This window comes from Lethenteron reissneri, chromosome 41 (genome assembly GCF_015708825.2).
Source record: "Lethenteron reissneri isolate LAM-NWPU_2019-01 chromosome 41, ASM1570882v1, whole genome shotgun sequence".
NCBI classification, from domain to species: Eukaryota; Metazoa; Chordata; class Hyperoartia; order Petromyzontiformes; family Petromyzontidae; genus Lethenteron; species Lethenteron reissneri.
This window is the reverse complement of record NC_083819.1, coordinates 7,954,341-7,975,011: the sequence shown is the minus strand read 5'-3', so window position 1 is coordinate 7,975,011 and position 20,671 is coordinate 7,954,341. Positions and strand designations below refer to the sequence as shown.

Genomic DNA, 20,671 nt, shown 5'->3' with positions numbered 1-20,671 from the left:
AAATCATATGTAACGAAAGTATACGTAACAATTTTAAATGGCGTTTAACAATGTGCACATGTGGTGTATGTGTGCTATGTATGTTCCTGTGAGTCACATGTTTTATCCAATTAAATGTTCAAATAAGTTTCACTTTCTTAGCAGCAGGACTGTTTCCATCCGTAGGATCCACGCAGGCATTTGCCCTGGGATTCAACAACTGCGCACTGTTCATTTGTAGGAATCTTGGACATGGATAGGGGGGGGGGCTTTATGTGTTGGTGGTTCTTTTTCTTTGGAGGGTACCCAGTCTGCTGTAGCCCATTATGTGTTGCTGGTGGCTGGGATTTACTGTGTGCAGAAATATGTTGTGTTGGAGCATTTCCAGATAAAACAGCACGTACTTCAACAACTATTATGCCTGTCAGTTTTGCGCGCAGACGCACGATTATTCTGCTTCCATGTATGTCGCATGCGGCTGCTTTAACAGGCTCTTCTCTTTTTGCGTCGTGTGTTTTAGGTTTAGACACAGAGGGCCTCTATCGCGTTAGCGGCAACAAAGCCGACCAGGAGAACATCCAACTGCTGTTTGATAAAGGTACAGTGGAATTCCTGTGTTTGTGTTCTTTGATAAAGAGCTCATGATGCACTGAGGCCTGTGTTGGACGGGTGTTTGATAAAGGAACAGTGGAGCTAAAGGACCATGTGCTATTTGGTGAAAACCTTTGGGCTACAGCAAGCCATATGCTTTTGTTGAGAGAGAGATTTGAAGTTGTTTTGCCTTAGGTGTTTTGTATTCCTGCTAAATGAAGGTGATGAATCGCCCTTACCAACATTAAATTTGCATGATACATAGTTCTGTCCAAACACCTTGTGTCGGGAATGAGTCAGTCTGTTCTTTCCATTGCCTGTGTTGGGTGTGTCTAATAAAGATAATTCAGTTATTGTTTTTCACCCATATTTGAGTGAAGTCCCTTTGCCACACCTGGCTGTTGCAATGGGTGTAATGGTGTTTGTCTCATTCCACTCTCCTGCATTGTGTTATCTCAGGTTAAACAGAATGTGGAACTAAGTGAGAAGTACATCCAAAAATGAACACTATTAAAACAGGAAATGCTTACATCCAAATTGACCTAATTACTTTTTTCATTACATCTACAAATTATGGAAAGTTGGAAAATATGCATTCCTGCATATATTAAGTCTGTCATTAGAGACTGTGACCTTTAATATGTAATGCATGTTATGAATAATTAATGATGATATTAAGACACATTCAGACTCCTATCAAAACTATATTTAGTCTTTGTCCTACATTTACATGACAAATAGCTTTTTGTGGACTTCAATGTTATCATAGATTTTTTTACGTGTTAATTGTGCTTTGAAAGTCAGCACAGCAGACCTGCCTCAATTGCAGATTCCGAGATTATCCACGCACTTTTGGCTAATTCAGGGAGTCACCAATGGGTGCATGACACAGAGCAATTCAGATTACATGAGCATCATCGCCTGTTTAGGAAATGAAAACGCCCCCTGTAATGTCATAAAACTGGCCAAATGTAACAATGTGCTATTAAAACAAGTGTTCCATGTCCATGGAGGCTGACAGATTTTCTTTGAATCTGTTTTCTGTGTGGGGGAAATATTATTTTATCATATTTCTCCCACATAATTTAAATGTTGGATTTTCATTTGACCTATACTGGATTGGAAAGCAATATTGGTGACCATGAAAATGTCTGTCGTCTCAGAAATACTATTTGTATAACTTAAAAGGCGACTTTTTAATATAATGTTGAGAGTTTTGCGTACATCTTCAGTCATTGGGGAGTGATAGGTCGGAGGCATTCTACGTAGGCAAATGCACAAGTGTGAAATGCATTATCATGTGTGTTCTGAATCCATCTCACAATGTGGAAAAGCTCCACGGTTTTTCTTTTTTTTATATATTGCCCGCTCTTACGACGTTTCCAATATCATCAACAAACACAGGCTAACAAAATCTTATTGGCACTTGCAAGTTTTGAGAATGTGTTCTAAAGATTGTAAGCTAATGGCTTGGCAAGGCAACATTAAAGGCAATAATGATGGTCCTTCCAGAATCCATGCCAATTCACTGTCCCATGAAACAAAATAAATATATTATTGCAGACTATAATTCTGTATTTTAGCATTCAGTATAAAGGGATGATATAGGTTATCTTATTACTAGATAATACCTCATTGAAATACAACATCCATTTTTCAAAAGGATCCTAAATCCAAAACAGTACATTAGTTTACATTCAATGCTTTTGCAGGCTTGCTGCAGGACTCGTATAAAATGGAGTATAAGTGACAGACATTATCAGAGGCTGATTGCCGCAGCTTCTACTACAAGCCTCCGTCGCCCTCCACTCCTGCTTGTGTGCATGTGTGCTGAGTCTCATGCAGATATTGCATTGGGACACACATCGCAATCTCTTGCCGGATATCCAAACATGGGTTCTGTTATTCCAGCTGAATGTCCACAGAACCGATTGGTTTTTCCTGCCATCAGGCCTTCCAAATTGATGGCAGGGTATTTCATTTGCAAGCAGCATGGATTTGCATGCATTTGGAATGTTGTCACTCCTTTTGCTCCCTACCCCCCCTCTCTCTGTCTCATGGCCGTGGTGAAAATGGGGTAATGCAGTTTTGAATGTGACTGAATTCCTTGTGGATGCTTGCTCAGCATGTGCATGCCCCGTGTGCCTGACAGATCACACCGTAGACTTCCGGAGTTTGGGAATCTCGGTGCACTCTGTTACCGGGGCCTTGAAGTCCTTCTTCACTGCCCTGCCGGAGCCGCTCATTCCATATGAACAGCAAAAGAGTCTGGCGGACGCCGTGGGTAAGTGAAGCCAGCCCATCGCATGCATAATCTCAGATGGCTACTTCTTTGGAGCTGTAATTCAGTCGAGGGGGATATTTTGCAAACCTAACTCTTACATTGACTGTTGATCAAAATGTTGCATTTTTAGGCAGGACAAATGGTTTGAAGGGATGATGGCTAATTGACAAGACGATTGATGAAATGGCAGCCAAAGGAGAGAATGTGCCCAAGATGGTGATTAGCACAGAACTTAATGATGCATAAAAATATGCTTGGGGAGTGCTGTGTAAAATAAGCTGAATTACAGCATCCTTGAAGATGTTCTGTATCAACTAAACTAAATAATTGTATTTACCAGGTAAAGCCCACTGAGTTTTTTAGAGGTGACCTGACCAAACAAATATTTGTTGTTGGAAAATAATATTAACAGAACAGTTGCCATAGGTGAAAATGTAAGGATGGAGGTTACCTCTTGAGATGAAGTGATGGGATGAGATGTTCTGTGCAGGAGAAGGATTGCAGCATTGCAAGACAGCTGAGTTTGGGCCTTCCTTCAGAGACAATGGCCGAACTCATGTAGTGCATCCCTTGTGTGTGACAAGACAGTATTACATGAGGTTCTAAGTGATGCAATTCCCTGCTAATATTCAAACCAATATTAATTTGGTAAACATTAAAACATAAATTAATAAATGTATTTGGAATGTAATATACATTAGAAATGCTCTGTGATGTATGCTGAAATCAATGTCATGCAATATCTTTCTAAATTATTTAAATGTAAAAACTACTAAGAATGTTGTTTCTCGTGATACATTTGTTTCCCTGCTATGTGATCTGTCTTATGAAGTGCCTCGGTCTGCTGAGGCAAGGTTACGTGTGATGGAGATGTGAGGTGTTGGTGGTTATATAGTGTTAGTGGTGACGGCTAGTGTGTAACATTAGCTCTCAATTACGTTGCCAGTGGCGTCACCATCCAGGCAGCTGCTTTGACTTGCATCTGATTGTTACCATATTAGCTTATATTCTATAATTGGGTGCTGGAGTCCCACATTTCCTGAATAAAACTGTTTGATAAAATTTTGTATAAGCCTATGCATGTATAAGCCTATGCATGTATAAGCCTATGCATGTGTGCAGCTAGAACATAACTATTCATTTGCGTTGTGCTTTTTAAGTATTTATTTAAGAGGTTACAAACTACAAAGATGTTTTGGTCAAAGTAAAATCTTTCACAATACTGGGCTCAAGTGAATAGACATCCTTCCAGCTGAAGGATTGGAAGGGCTTTCCAGCCACTCGTATCAGCTTTTGGTGCTTTTGCGAGGTCTTTTTGGATAAGCCCACAAGCTCCAATGGCTACAAAAATGGGGCAAGAAAATCAAATCCAGGGCCTGCGCTGAAGTTGGCGCACATTTTCATATCTGTACTGGAATGAATGGCTGTAGGTTTTTTTTAGTTTGCCTTTACTTGGAATTCCTGCAAAGCATTTAACTGTGGTAGAATGTGTAGAGTGTTAGTGCGAGTTGACATATACGTGGGAGTGCTTGGGCAAACGATAAAATGTCCTATAGGCCTGAAGAATTAATTTGCCAAATATGACTTTGAGAATCCAAAGTGTTAGATTCAAGCTGGTTATGTTGATGATTGCTTTCATAGTTTGCGGCATAAACAAGGCTGTGCATAATTGTTAATACACATGCCAAAAAAGCTTATCCTTTATTGTGGATATATAATTATTCTGCTCTAGCTGGGAGCAAGTGAATTGCTGCTTTGCGCACAGGCTCGGGAAATGTAATAGCCAGCTGTAGGATTTTAATTGTCTTAAGGAGGATTGCATTACCAATGGCTTGTACTCCAGAGGGAGTGAGGGTTCAGATGCAGAATTATGATATTGCCTCAGGGTCACATTCCATCTGTACAATGACTTAAAGCAACAACGGTTGTGATAATGACAACAGCAGTAATAATATATGCACAATATTTATTTGCCCAACTGAGAGCTTTTTTGTTGCCAGATAGATGGTGTTAATTAAAACAAAGATTTCTGAAACATTTTTTCTGGCTTGAGGGTACGACCAAGTAATGAATTTACATCTTTTTTAGTCCCTTACACCAACCCACACTAACCGATATGAAGTAAGGTCAAATCACAACCTCTAAGACTGACGGCATGGGGAAATCTTCATCCAGCAGTAGATTGACAAGGGCTGAAATTGACTATTAATCCAATCTGAGCATTTACATGTATATTATTATTGGGGTGGAGCGGTGGTTAGTGTCACCGTGTTATGAACCCAGAGACTTGAGTTTGATTTTAAACTGCAGCTGACATCAGCAAGGAATGATATACGAACCGGTTCTGCATCTTCCCCCCGTATTCACCAAGCCACACTCACAAGCTTACTGAAGTATGTTCAAATAACTTGCATGGCTAACATAATGTGGGGGAGGGTGGTTAATTCACCAGTGGAATGACAAATGGCTGCAAATATATGTCTTATAATTACTATCATTCTTAAACCCAAAATAGCATTTTGGAAAAGAAGCAATATATGCATAGCCGGCCACACAATTTAATTGTGCCATGGGGGGGGGGGGGTTAAGTTTAGTATTTTAATATTGCAATGCTACTGACAGACCCTGCCATTATATGGAGGTAGCCTTCCTCGGGGTGTTTCTTTGGCTGCCACTTTCATTAGCAAATGAAAGTTTTGTTCCAACGGGGCTCCACAATTGTGGAAGTTAGCAGAATTTTTACTTTTCGGTGTTTAATACACTGTGACTAGAATTACATTTTTTATTTGTGTAACTTCTGCAAGAATATTGTGGCTGGCTTCGTCACGTAATACAGCCCTATATTGTATTTATTGACACCATTCCCGTAAGTGATTCGTATCATTGGTTCACAACCACGTGTTGAGTTATAGTTTGGCAGATTGCCAAGAGAAAGCCTTTTTTTGTGCCAGATGAGTCGTAGTGCTGACATGAACAAAAATGTTAAATAGACTTTGAATGATACATTTTCTGGGAAATTATCTGTTTCTTACCGATACATGCATTGGTTCTCTTTTTTAAGCAACAGAGGCCTCTTTCTCATTGTGCTCTGTGGTGGTGTTAGGGGCATCCCACACAATGAATCAAGTGGCTGACAGCTGAATATTTGTTGAGGAATTTAAGTGGGAGGTGGTCCAGTCATCCTGGGTTGAGTTGGGAGAAGTCTTAGGCCTCAAAGCATTGCGTTTGGTTTCAGTTTCACATGGAAAAGAAATGTGGGCGTTTCCCCTCTTCTCGTTCAGACTGATTTAATGTCCGTAGAGTATCATACCATATCATGTGTGTCATTTTTGTTTTCACTTGAATTACTGAAATAAGGTCATGTTTTCTATTCATTTTTGACTTTGGAGAAGTATTGTTATCTGAATGTATTCATTGCAGTGGTTTATTTATGTTGTTATGAGTAAGACCTTCCATGTGCTGAAGTGTGGACTTGTATATCGAATGGTATTTTGAAAATGTCTTATAAACCGGTGCTTAAACTCTACCCACAGTGTTTCATGACTTACATGTGGGCAATGCTCGATTGAAGTGCAATTTTCATCGTCAATTCAAATAGGTTTTAGTGTTGATGTCATAGTATGCACATGTGCATTGTAAATGCGGAACTCTGAAATACTTTCTGAGCTTGTTTGCAAGTGACTGTGTTTCTATCTTTGGGCAACTGGCTTAATAACCACAACTGCACTCCCCTTGCTCCGTAAACAGGATATGTCCCAGCCAGCCAATGAGCAATTGTAATATTTCTAATGTGTATCATCCATCTTTTTATGTAAGCATGTTTCACATTTTCCAAATGCTTAAACATGTAGACAATGTGAGATTCATGTCGAACCCCTATAAGAGATGGTACCTTCCTGCAGCGCTGTAATCAGCGCTCCCTCAGGGCTCCGTTACAGAGGCCTATATCAAGGCAGGCACGTGCTTATGATTAGTTGCGGAACGTACCGCGCTTTGGGGGGGGAGGGAGAGTATGGTGTTGCGGTTTTGGACCCCCTCCACTCAAAATTTTCTCCCAACAAGCTTGTCAGCCGAAATGTATTTCCAACACTGCAGGCATGCGATTCTTAATTCATCTTAGTCAACAGAACGATGCGCCGTTTGCGCACAACTTTTGCTTCGCTAGGTAGAGAGCATTGTGTGGGCTTTTCGTTTTAGTGCCGGTATCACATCAGTTTTGATGATTCAGCTGTGGTCCCTTCAATGGCATTGTAAACCAAAGACGTGCAGTTGTGGAGTGTACGCTTTTGTTTCACATCGTCGATTCTGAGCAGAGACATGGTTAATGCTTCTGTTCACTCCCATCATGCAGCCACTGTGTCTCTTCCACAGCACATCCATCACAATAATTAGGTCACCTTTAAATACCATGGCAACAAGCTAGGTGTGCATATTCCAATTTAGAACACTTTGTTGGCTACTGCATGGCATCTGTGATGCTAGATAGGATTTTTTTCAGCATGTTAATTGCATATTGTACATAACTGTATTTTTGTAATGCACAGGTATACAATTTATAAGAGATATATCTGAGTATACTATCTGCTTGAATCTAAAGGTTTGGATAAATGTAAATATTCATGAATGCATTGTATATCTATCCACAGGTATTGAAAACGAAAAGGATATGATCACAGCTTTGCAGGACGTCGTAAAGAAACTTCCTCAAATCCACTACGATGTCTTCAAGTTCATCATCACCCACTTACACCGGTACTTATTTTCAGCCAGCGTCATAGAGAGAGGGGTCTTTGCCGTTTCCGAAATCAACGTCACATCCTTTTATTGGACTTCGCACAAACTAAAAATGGGACATTGAAGTAGCTAAAATAAGTATTTGTTACAGGAGCACTTAGCTCCACGCAGCTCTCCCACTTACGTGACGTTTCCTCTCAGACATTTACTCCTGCATGATACGGCCGTATCAGAATGCTCTTTGAGGTGAGTTTTTGACAGGGTCCGATAGGATTGCAGCGCTGATCTAAAGCAGTCACGTTAGCAAAATTGCCTTGGACTTCTGGTGCTGGAATGGCTCCTATTTCAACTTCAAACACAGGTTCATTGTAGGCTGTGATTGACGGTCTCAAAGTGCCCATGAAGCCCAGGCAGAGGGCATGCATTGCCAGTCATTTGTTTCCTGTGAAATTTGACCTTCGTAAGAGCTCCACTTTGTTTGTAAACTATTTTCTACGTTTAAATACAGCACGTGCAAAACTGTGGTGATTCGTTTGAGTTTCAGCATTGTCAGTTTTGTTAGTTTCTATTTAAAAGTGGTAATTCCATCCCAACTGAAAAACACATTCCTAGTGCTTTATTTTTATGCTTTATTTTTATGCTTTATTTTTTTTATAGCGTGCGGTAATTGCATGCAAACTAATAATGCACATCATGTTATGTTACTCGTGAGCTTTATAATGAAGAAACTACGTTGTACGGAAGCTATTTACGATTATGAATGAACTAAAAAACACACAAATTAGCCGTTTTGAGTATGGAGGCAACTGCCGATGCTGCAGCTCTGGGGTCATATATCCGGGACCCTGGGCAGACAAATGAAAAATGAACATTACATTCTTGGTCTTGAACGGTTATCAAGTACACCAAAGCTACCAGTCTCAGTTCAATCCTTGACAGTCACAAACAAGTTAGTCCCAAATTTAGATTTTTTTTCAATTGGTTCGCTTACACACTAACCTTTGGCAAACACAAATGTCCAGTCGTGTAATATAAGTTACCTTGTGCTCCAACAGATAGCGGGGATCATGGTTTGTCTCACAGTGGTGTTAATGGCATGCGGTAAGGGCCTCTTAACATGCTCTCGAACTATTATGGGCTAAATATGTGCACTCACTATTGCAATTGGGCATCCATCCTTCTGCACTAAAATTTAAATTGGTAAATCTCCCACTCTTCAAGCTACATTGACCAGTGGAGTGAAGTATGGTAAACAAAACAAAAAACTCCAGAACCAAAAGAGTGTTTGAAGGCCTTCATCCAGCAGTGGTTCACCAATGGGCTCACATTGTAGATATTGTATAAATATCTGTCATATAATCCATGAATAGGCTTTATTACATGCAGAAGCATTTTTTTTTAAACATGTAATTGAGCCTGAAAATGAAGTGTAATCTATGCGGTGTTATTGACTTTAAGGCCAAGCGATCCACCTGTTAGAATTGTCAAGTGTAGACATTTAACTGCATTTACATCCTAATAAACTGTCATATGCCTCTTACAATGGTGGCAGTCTAGAGTTTAAATGTGTCGTTTTCCACTTGTATAATTCCCTGGGCATTTAATTTATGAGTTTGGTATTCCGTTGACTCCCCGGGCTTTGGTGGAGCAGATGGACATGACGTGGGCCAGCTGTGCAAACGGGATGGGTGGGGGGTGGGGAGTTGGGCGAGACCAGACGCAGTGACTCTCTCACGCATGACGTACAAACTATTGCCATGCCTGGAAACCACAAGTCGGCACCACGCCTCTCATCATCCCATCAGTGTGCGCATATGGCTTGGCCGTCACTCACCGGGGGGCACGACTTAATTACGTATGTGCACGTGGTGGATAAATATATACAATTTACATCATTATCATCAGCCATGATCAATCTACTCTTGGGTGAAGGCCTTTCCAAGGCCGTACCACCTCTCACGGTCCTGCGATATGACAATCCACCTAGCACCTCCAAATGAGCTGATTTTGTCCCTTCATCCTCTCGGGCATATTCCCTCCTTTGGCAACCACTGTGTATGTATATTAAGGATAGTTATGGAAGATGGACCGAGATCAAAATTATAAAATAAGAGGCAGATGAGGAAAGGTTGGAGCACTTTTTGAAAGACACATAGCTGATTTGTTAATACGGATAATTTCGGCTAAGTAAAAGAGATGAGCCATTCCTACGGAAATCATGAGTTTCAATTCATGTATAAGCCACCACCCTTGATTAAACTGGGTTCTAAAGACCTTCTTTTGCTCGTCTCTGACTCACTGCCTCTCTCTTTAAGATAAGCATGCCTACTGTTTCTGTTCAGCGTCGCGAGATGCAATTGAATCAAAATTCGTACAATTTTGTACGCATTTACCTGGTTCTGTCCGCCAACTTTACTCCTCCAGTCCCGGGTGCATTTGAGATGGGCAGGAAGTCAGCGGCATGGACCTAAAGTATTAAATATACTGCCTCAGTGTGACTCAACCAGCGAGTATTAGGGACGTTACATAGCAACCCAGTGTGCTGTCTGGGAGGGTCCGAGGCATGTTCTTTACAAAGCCTTTTGTGCTGCTTACTGGTCTTTCAGTGTGTGCATGTGTAAAACAGTCCCACTCGAAGATTTTTCTTCCTCCGTCATGCTTTTCAAAACTGGAACACCCGGCCGCCGCAGTAGCCCGACCGCGTTAAATTGCTCGTTGTAAGCAAAATCGTGTAACGTAGTGTTGCAAAGTGCTCAGGCGGGATTTACAAGAAGGAATTATTGTGTGGTGAAGCATGCGAGTCTTTAGGCTGTTCTTAGCCTTCGAGAGCCAGGGAGCCTCCTCCCCACTAGCCATGCGTGTGCACGGCCAACTTATTTTTACAACCGCCAAAAAAACTTGGAAAATTCTAAAGCGCTTATCTAGGGTTCATACTTTCATATTGTGTGCTTACTGAAAAATATAAATACTTTTTTCGTTTTACGTACAGCGTTTTTGTTCCAACACACTTGTCCTGAGAAGGCAGCATAAAATATACTCTTAGGTTGTTTCGGTAAAGTCACATAGGTAAAAATAAAAATAAATAATAAAAATAATAGAAATATTAGAAATAAAATAATAAATCATTTTATTTCTATTACTATTTCTATTATTTTTATTATTTATTTTCATTTTTACCTACGTGACTTTACTGAAACAACCTAAGAGTATATTTTATTTCTATTATTATTTCTATAATTTTTATAATTTATTTTTATTTTTACCTACGTGACTTTACCGAGAAAACCTAAGAGTATGAATCCTTGCAGTCACGAAATCTTCAAATCTAGCACAAAATATGCTTCCGTCATACATTTTCACATTATTTGGTGGCCTCAATTTTATTTAACCAACATAAATAATACAATCATAACTTTGCGTACTCGGAGCAATTAACTTAAATTAGCTCGCACACTTTTTTATTCCCCGGATTGAGCCCTCGATATCCACCAACACCATCAACAGTTTAATAAAGCTGGCTTCCCTTGGCTCGTGTCCAGGCTCAAATTAGTGCAAGTTCTGCATTCGCCAGCATGGGGGAGAGGCTCTCCATCATGCCACTGGTATCCCATCTCATCATTTGTGCCAACTGCGCTTTATTGTTGTGCTGTGCAGTTTTCACAGCCAAAGACTTGACACGGTGGTTGAATTGCGGCAATACATGTCATTGCTTGGTCATTAACTGCTCTTAACAGCTTGGGTCACGCCATCCTTCAGAATTCATTTGGAAGCAAATGGATAAAGTGAAATGGATAGCGACCGGCCTAGTATGAGCGATATTCATTGGAGCAAATTTAAATGCGAAATATAATTATTTTCAGCAAATGCTAGTTAACCTGTACTTATTTGTTACCCCAATGTTATGGTTTGGGGTTATATACTACATTGGTGAGGAAAACAGTTAGGACCAAACAGATGGTATTAAATATGAAATTATATTTAAAGCAAACTTTTGGAATTTGTCTTAAAGTTAAGGCTTTGGATGAAAATGTACGTATATAGGTGTATATGCAAAGAAATTGACTGTATCAAGAAAACTAATATTCCCATACCCTGCTTCCTCGGCGCAGAATAGTCTTTCCTGGGGGAGCAAATATTGAGGGAGGAAACATGTTCCCTGACAGCAGCATGTTCTACAGTGTCACCAGATTTGGCCAGATTGGCTCATGACGATGATGTATTGCAGGTGCCACCCTGTGCTAACACCTGTGTCTGCAGTGTTCAGATGTGAGATGAATAACTTCTCGACAGCATTTTCAAGGGATAGGCTGTCAAGTGTCAATTTGTTTCACCACAAGTCCTTTTTATGTGAAATAAAATAAATTGGTTCATGCATTTCTTCAATCAGGTTATAAAAAAACGATTTCCTAAAACATTGAAAATTATAATCCAACTAAAGGAGGCAGTTTTTTTTTACATTTTTGTCAAAATGATTGTACGAATGGATTTGTATTATCTCAGTCGGTAAGGGCTGGAGGGGGAGTGGTGGCTTAGTAGCTAAGAGGCTACGTTATGAACCCGTGACTTCAGTTCAGTTTCAGGCCCATGGCTTACTTTAGTGGCAATTTATGGTTTGGTAAAGTGGTTTATAATGTGAACGGCAAGCCATAAATACAAATTACTGCGTAAAACTTGTCACAGGAGTTTATAAGGACCCTTATTACTGCCCACCGTGAAATGCCATGAATTTATTTTGAGACTTACCTTTGTGCTAATCTCACCATTACAAATAGTTTAATCCTGATAATACACTGTCTTATCTGTTACGTTTTCAACATCTAATCAACTGTTGCAGTCTAGTTCTGTTTTGTTGACAATAAAAATGGAAATAATATTACAGACATCAGCTGCCACAGCCAACATATTGTATTTCAATACTTCACTGTGACAGGCTCCTACGAAAAGAAAGTGGACTTGGGGAAAAAAACACATTGTGAGTTGGCCTGTGGGCGAGACGAATGAAAGAGTGGCAGCCAAAGGAGGAAACACACCTGAGAAGATGTTCACCACAGAGATAGTGATTAAATCAGCTCATGTGCAAGGAGCTAGATGGATTGTTAAATAGAAGGGCCTTGAGACACGGCGCCTTGCATGGCATATCTATGCCAAAAGGGTGCCGCAGATTTATAAAAAACTAAAAATGTACTTAACATGGTGGTGGCTCAGCAATGTATTGATGTGTGTGTGTGTTTTTCCCCACAGTGTGTACCAGCACAACCAGAACAACAAGATGACGAGCGAGAACCTCTCCATCTGTTTCTGGCCCACGCTCATGAAGCCCAACTTTACGGACATGGCGTCCATCACAGCCACCCTGGTGAGCCGCACGCCCATCCAGCCCTTCATCCTCCACTGTCCCACCATCTTCAGGAGCCGCTTGGAGCCAAACTCCTTCCTCCAGCCTGCCGAGGGGAAGCTCATCGATATTGAGGCAGAGCCCGGCAATCTGTGACCTTTTGGATTTTCACTGAAGTCTGTGTATGGTTCGCGGAGCATCAGACTTCAAAAGTGCTCTTCCGCCGTGGGAATTGCGGTACTACTAAAATGACGCAGTGTTTCATCTTCAGAAAAGAAAAAATTACAGCTGCCGTTGTATTTTTTTTTCTTAAATGCCAACTGAAGTGGTTTCCGTCACTTTGTGCACTTTTTTGCGAGATGCTGTTCATGAGAAGTCATCCTTGAAAAGGGATCGGTGCCCTTCAAAGAAAGAAAAACTTTTAAAACAGAAGCACCTTCCAGGAGAGGAAAATAAACGTTGATGTAATCATTCAATTCACACGATTCCATACCATTCTTGGTGTGGCTTCAAGTCTGCCCTCCACCATTAAGAGGTCAACTGCATTTCTGGAAAATTCGTATTTTCTGCTCTTGAGACCATGTTTTTGCGTACGTCCACATACCGCGAACAGTGGTGTTGATTCGTCATCCATCAGCCATATGGTAACATCGATTGATAGACATGGACGATGTTTACAATAGTGTTGGACGACTCGGCAGATCGTCGTCCTTTTAATTGGAAGGCTTCAACTATGGTCCACACGGTTGTGTGGTCAGGGTATTGTGTGCTTTTATTTCTTCAGTTTTTTCTGGCATTTCATCTTCCAGTAGAGGGCAACAAACCAGCTTCCACTGAGCTCGGTGTGAGTGTAAATACAGTGTTGATAAATGATTGAAGGATAGTCGTGCTTTCTTTGCACTTGCAGCATGTCCTGTCAGCATGGCTGCTGCAACTGCTGTAGAACATTTCAGTGTTTGTTTTTAGCAAAATGTAAAAAAAAAAGTATTGCCATATTTTATTTATGAGCCGTGTGGTTTTTATCACTTTTTCTCTGGAAACATCTGCACCAGACTGAAAATGAGTGTGGTCATTCACTGCCTGGTCCATTCATCTTGCAAAACTAATCAGTGTACATTTTATATATATATATATACCTTTCATCATGATATAAATGCTTAAGTTTCAATTAATAAAACCGGTGAGGAACAGAAAGCCTCGGTGTTACAGGAGAGGTTTTATAACGATGTTCTATGCCTGGCCTTTTGAAATTGTGTGAAGTGGGGCCTGCTACGTTTGATTTAGGGTTAGGCTTAAACTGCTGCATTTTAAACCTACTTGGTTGGTGGTGTCTTCATTTACTAAATGCAGTGAGCAGCAACCAGTCAAGACTTTGTTTACTATGATAACACGAGCCTGTTCCACTATCGTCGCTCTTGTTATTAGATCGAGGTTGCAAGCGTAATCACGGGCGGACGTTGAGTAACTTATTTTGACGTTTTATTAATGAAGTTATTATTTATCAGCGACATGTTTTCAAAAAACTATATTAATTTTGAGAAGATTAGTGCATTGTTTGTTTATACTGGTGTGACAGCTTAACACATTGAATGGTGTAACCAGAATTCCTCTTGCCGCTTGTGTTACTGCGCCACCTTGTGGTAATTCTTTATCGCTAGCTCGGCAGAACGTTCGATCGTTGACTAACTGCCGTACGAATAGTGGAGGTCGCCCAGTCTCCTGCATCATATCGTTCCACTCCCACGTGTCCACTCCCATGTGCTGCAATGACACTTTGTTGTTTTACAGACGTGTAAGTATTTGATGCTTCATAAATGTGTTAAAAGAATCTGAGTTATGTTTATTTTTTTTGTTCAGTTTGCACTGACAGCATTCACAAAGTTGAGACGTGTGTTGCCTTGTAGATTTGTTTGCCTTCAGTAGCACGCATTGCTGTTTCTCTCACAAGAAGAGAGGAGACTTTGGCTTTAGCATCATTGTGTGTTGAGATGATCAATATCGATGCAGCATTTGTGCAGTCTGGTACATGGAAGGCAACATTTGTCAAGAATTGTGTGTTGGATCAAACCACACATCCTTGCTTTAGTATTAACATGTTTGATCGCGTGTTGTTCTTTTAATGGTGTTCATGTAAATCTCTCTTTTTTGACATATGCCTCAAACGGCTTTTGTAAATAGGCAGGTAAGTTTGAAACCGCACAGCTTATGCGAATTAAATTGGTGCACAGGTTTAGACCATTCTGTACATTTTAAGGGACTTTCCTGACCCTGATCCGTCTTTCCCAAACAGCAGTCTTGACGACGCACCACACTATGCCCCTTTCACATTCACCAACAATCTCAATTTCAAACACAGATTAAGTCGTTATGTCATTCACACGTCTGGTGATTGCTAAGCATGTCCCATGATACTTCAAGTGTTGATTCAACTTCAAGTAAAGATCTGTGTATATTCTCACGTGTTTTTCAATCATCAGGCGCGTGCAGTGTGCAACAACGATTTGTATTTGAATGGAGGTAATTTGCTATACGGACAAAGTCACGCAGTGGTGGGTCGCGACGACTGGCCTTTGGGAAACCCTATCTTGCATAATGTTGATCTGCATTCGGTAACATAATACACATGAAATACAGTACAATTTGGCAGTGATTGTCATAGGTTTGTAACGGATTGCGTAACATACCCTATTAGATGCAAATCATGAAGCCACAACTCGTACAGAAAGGCGAGTATGAGGATTTTGAGCCAGCGTGCGCATTTGGAGCTTGATCATAACCCTAGCCGCACTTGTTTTCCATGTGCTGGGGCAGCACTTGTGATGTCAACAACATCAAAGTAAACACACCTCTACTGCCCTTCACACTTCCCGGGAGGCGAGCTGCCCACGTGCAGCTTAAGGCACTTAGGAGTGCGACAGTCCCCCCCCCCCCTGATCACGATCACGGCTCAGTGAATTGTTGCGATTTCACTTAAATTAAAAAAATATTTTGGTGAATGTAGTGGCCTCTGGTGGCTGGAGGAGGCACGTAAACGCAGTTCATATTACACGTATGAATCGGAAATAATGGATTGTTTGCGTGATTCCATGCGAGTGTCGTGAACCAGAAGATTTGATATTAAATGACGAATCGATGCATTATTTACACCCCTACAACACAAAGTACAGAATTGATGGTCTATATGCTGGAAATGTAATTAAGATTACAGTATTTGTTGAACCCAAGTAAATGTGTATTTTGTAACAGTGTAATCCACAAGAAATATAATTGAATCTTTAATTGAAAGTTAGTAATTTATTAGTGTGGTAAAAGTAAAAATACAGGACAGGAATAATTTCTGAGAAGCGAGTTTGTTGCAAGAATAAAATGTTCACCCCTGATGTACTGCAAAATTTGCTTGGGACGTTGTGGTTAAAACGCCTGTGAAACGTGGGTAAAGTGGATTTTTCCAGAGCGCAGATTAAAATTTGCCTGGCTGTTTTTGTTTTAAATCGCCCAGCTTACAAACGGAGTGAAACAATTCTCAGATTCGGCAAAACATGGCGTGACGTGAGCAACCATCACTGGCATTTTGCTGGTTTGTACGAACTTCACAGCACCTTGGCTGAACAAAGCATTGAAATTATCTTGAAAGTAATCCTGTAGTAATCAACCCTGTCTGTTTATTAGGATGTTTAATATTGTGGGATAGGTGTATAACTGCTATCCATTACATTGACGCGTTATGATGCAAAATTTTATTTACAAAAAATCATTAAATGCAACGCATTCAATTTCTAATGCTCCTCGCCGCTTTGCACTCTGGGTACCCAGCCCTGCAGCCAGGCCTGTACACACCTTCAAAGTGAGCGCTGGACGACCCCCGGTGAGAATATTGACCATTGTACTTAAATTTGGGCAATAAAATTGTGATATAATGATTAAACCACACCTATGGACTATAGCTTAAATTTATATACCATTTCACAAGGCTCCTAATCATGGGGTCTACAATTATATATATATTTGTTTTGCGAGAGTAAGACTTTTTAAAATGGATAGACTTAATAAAAAAAGATACCTTTTAAAGCACTGTAAATGTCCTTGTCAAGACGGGGGAAACCAATTACAAGTCCTGATTTATTTTCTTATCTCCAGACGCTACATCCCAAGACCCTGTACACAATTTGAGTAGAATGAGAAATATATTTACATTAGAATTCGTGAAGTAATTTTGCATACGTATAATTGGAAACCCAGCGAATAAAAAAAATGCACATCCCACAGCGTCAATATCTTATTACCAAGGCCCTTTCCGCTGGAAATTTGGATGGAAATTTACAGACATCGCTTACACGACATAATGAACAAATAAAACTGATGAATATGATTTGGGCACGTCGATACTGGACACCCTTGCAAATGAGATATTCCATCTCAAGGGATTGCCATGGTGACATGGTTTTTTTAATTAAGTGATTTTGCAGTTTGGCATGTGCGTGTAAAGATCAGGCTTTCCCGATGAGTCACGCGAAGCTTCATGTTGTTACGCTGTGTCATGTCGTTTAGTGTGAACCCACCTTGCAGACAAAGTCAATTCGTTTGTAGCCTTTACATGCTTTGTTATTCCCATCGACAAAGTTGAACACGCGTGTGCTGACAGCCCAGGATGAAAAGCCTAGGTAACATATACTTGGAGGTGGTGTATGCTTGCACTTAGTTGGTAAGAGTTGGTTGATCATTTAGAGATTTGTTAAATTCCCAAGCCTGCTAACCTGCAAAGGCAGCAAGAGATGGTAGCACAGCAATGTTTTGGGGGAATCCAAATTTATGGAGTTTTGAGTGTTATCTTCTCGTATGCATGTGTGTTCTTCATGTACACAAAAAAAACTCCTAAAATATGAATTCTCCAAACATGAGTGCTGGACCATCCTGAAAAATAAAAAATAAATACGATTATCTTATTTTTCACAATAGAACGAGCTATTTGGTTGTTGTGGTTGCATATTATTTGGGCATCTGTTACCAAGGCCCATTTACATAAAAGATGCATAAGCCGATATCATTGTATGTTGAATTGTTTTCGCACCGTACTTAACCAACCGTGCTAATTACAGCGACTGATATGTTGGCCAATAGTAACCACAAAACTATAGAACATACAGAAGAATTGCCACAATTTGCGCTCGCACATATACACGGTGCTATGCCAGAGGTAAGTTTTTTTTTATATTTAAGAAAGAAATGCAGGTTGTTGGGTGCTGAGCGCTGAAGCGTGCCGGGTTTTGATGGATGTGCTATTCTCGCAGGGCCGTGCCAACATCGCATTTGGAGACCGGTTGTGAAATGTCGTGGTGAGTTTCCGTAGGTTTGTGAAGGTGAAGCGATGAGGGAAGAGGGCACACCCACACCACCACTTCTCACCTTGGTGCCAAATTTGCTCTCCGTGCCAAATCGACGGCGCTGCGTGTGTCCACCAGGTGGCGCACGCGAGACGTGAAGAGATCTCGGTGGATGGGCCGAATTAACGCATGGGGGGGGTGGGGCTTTAGGGGTTGCAGCAGCCACGGGGCCTGGGATTTTTTTAGGTTGGCCCCCCAAATGTATACTGTTTGATAATGGTTGAGATGCAATACTATTATACATGCTATAGCGATTTCATAATTCAATACATAACATTGCGCGTGTGTATTACTAGTGACGTGCCACAATTTAAATAGTTTTCGTTTTAACAATTCGTATATGCAGTAGTTTAAAACTCAAACTAAAATAACTAATTATAGTTAAGTGTTGGGCGAGGGTGCTGCTAAAACAGTAAGAGAGAAGGAATTGCATTTACAATGAGGGACCCCTCCAAAACTACAACAGCCCCGGGCCCTCCTCAAAGTTAATCCGACTCTACTTGGAAATTCATTGGTTTTGTGATATCACCTATACCCTCTATGATATCACATATCAATAAAGCCCTGCGTGTTTTGTGCTTGATGAAAGGAACGAGTTTTATAGCAAAACTGTCCCCGTGCTTAAACAAGACTTGTGGTTGGCACTCATTCCCTTTGGTGGGCTGGAGAAAGTGGTGTAAATTCTACATTTTTATGAAGGGGGAAAGTTTGCTCATGGAGACATGTAGTTAAGAGGTGCAGCTACACTCAGACACTATATGAATCCAAAATTGCGTTGTATTGTGATGGAAGTTATGAGTAAAGAATTTCAACAACGGGGGTTACCTCTTAAATGTGGGATAATTTCCTGCAAAAAGAGGAAGCGTGCCTGTTCAGGACATTCGCACCGACAAAGACTAATCGTACAACAGTTAATTTGTTGACTAATTGGCAAGTTCGCGGAGCTCCCTGTGTGTTCCAGGGTAGCAGTGTTCCTGCTGCAGAAGCGTTCTGTGATCACGTTATATAGCTTGGCGGTGAATTGTTATTCAGTGGTTCTGAACAGAAGGTACAAAACACAACCGATGGGCATACTGCATCAAAATGCGTTGAGCCACCTTAAAAATCTACTTGAAATATCCGTTCGTAAAGGTCTATGCTGTTTACGCTTATTTTAACACGTAACATGTCTGAATGTCCGTTTACGGTTGAATCTCCACGTTGAGTTTACAATAGCTAGCGCGTGTAAAAGCCAATGTGCGTGTGCTTTGTGACACGATTTCGTATTAATCATCCGGATCGCTATATATATAGCTCTTCGATCACGCAATTATATTTATATTTTATCAATTAATGAGGCCAGCTCTGTAGAGATGTAGAATATGTACCAGTGGATTTGTGAATTGCAGTATTTTTAGTATGGATTTGCTGAGTAATAAATAGGCCCTTGTATATGTTATGGACAGTATTAGCGTTTGACAGGGTCAGGTATACATTGTAATGGAAGTACGTTGAAAGGTTTGGAGAAAAAAAGGTAGCTAACGATTTCCGGCAATAAATGAGCATGCCCTATAATGGCCTGATGTATACACTTGCGTACAGCTGTAGTTAAAACCCTGCTTGCTGTACAATAAATTTTGCTAAATATGCCTATTGCGTGGTCTCAATTTGACGAATGTTATTTTTACTGTGTTCAAGATCAACATGTTAAAACGGCACTCACTTTCATGTCAACACAGCTCACTCACATCCCTCCTTTTGGCAGATCCTGCATTAGTCGGCAACTGACCTCCAATGCCCCATTTAAAAAAATATCATCACTACCTAGCTTTAGGTGTTCCCCTTGATCGCCAACTTCTCGGTGCCACTCCAATGGTTACTGGTCTCGAGGCATTATTCCAATGCCAGTCGCTATTACATGCCTTCCTCCAACCTATTACTTGCTGCACCGATCATAACCTCCTCTTTCCCAGATTACATTCACAATGCCTTCTTGACACGTTCAGTTTAGAACTACCATGCAGCTTCCCATTTACTCCATCCTGTAACAGTGCACACATGCCTCACAATCTCAGCCCCTTCATAATTACAACCACAACATTTAATCGCTATTTTCTAAATTCTGAACTTCCGAGTTGCCTGCCCTTTCACTTGGTGAAATTTCTATCACCCTCCACCTTCAACTGTTATTAAAATTCCAGAAACGTTATTTTCTAGCTACTTTGTTAAGGTTTATCTGCACGTATTAAAAATGAAGAGCTGTGTCAGAGTTCAAAGAGAGCTATATTTTACACGTGGGACGTTATTTTATTAAACCGTAGCTATTAAATAAGTCACATGATGAGAAATGTATTTATTTTATCTAAAAGTACGCTTGGAATCTTAAAA

General features: G+C 40.5%; 1 protein-coding gene across 1 annotated transcript in view; it reads left to right on the top strand.

The window, feature by feature from the left end:
* LOC133352574 (rho GTPase-activating protein 5-like) overlaps positions 1-19,922 on the top strand; it is a 35,829-nt gene extending 15,907 nt beyond the window's left edge. Inside the window, 4 exon segments of the mRNA XM_061568304.1 lie at positions 500-577; positions 2,723-2,854; positions 7,501-7,606; positions 12,830-19,922. Of these exon segments, the coding sequence (XP_061424288.1) occupies positions 500-577; positions 2,723-2,854; positions 7,501-7,606; positions 12,830-13,079 (566 nt within the window). The 3' untranslated portion in view covers positions 13,080-19,922.
* The last annotated feature ends 749 nt before the right edge of the window (positions 19,923-20,671 follow it).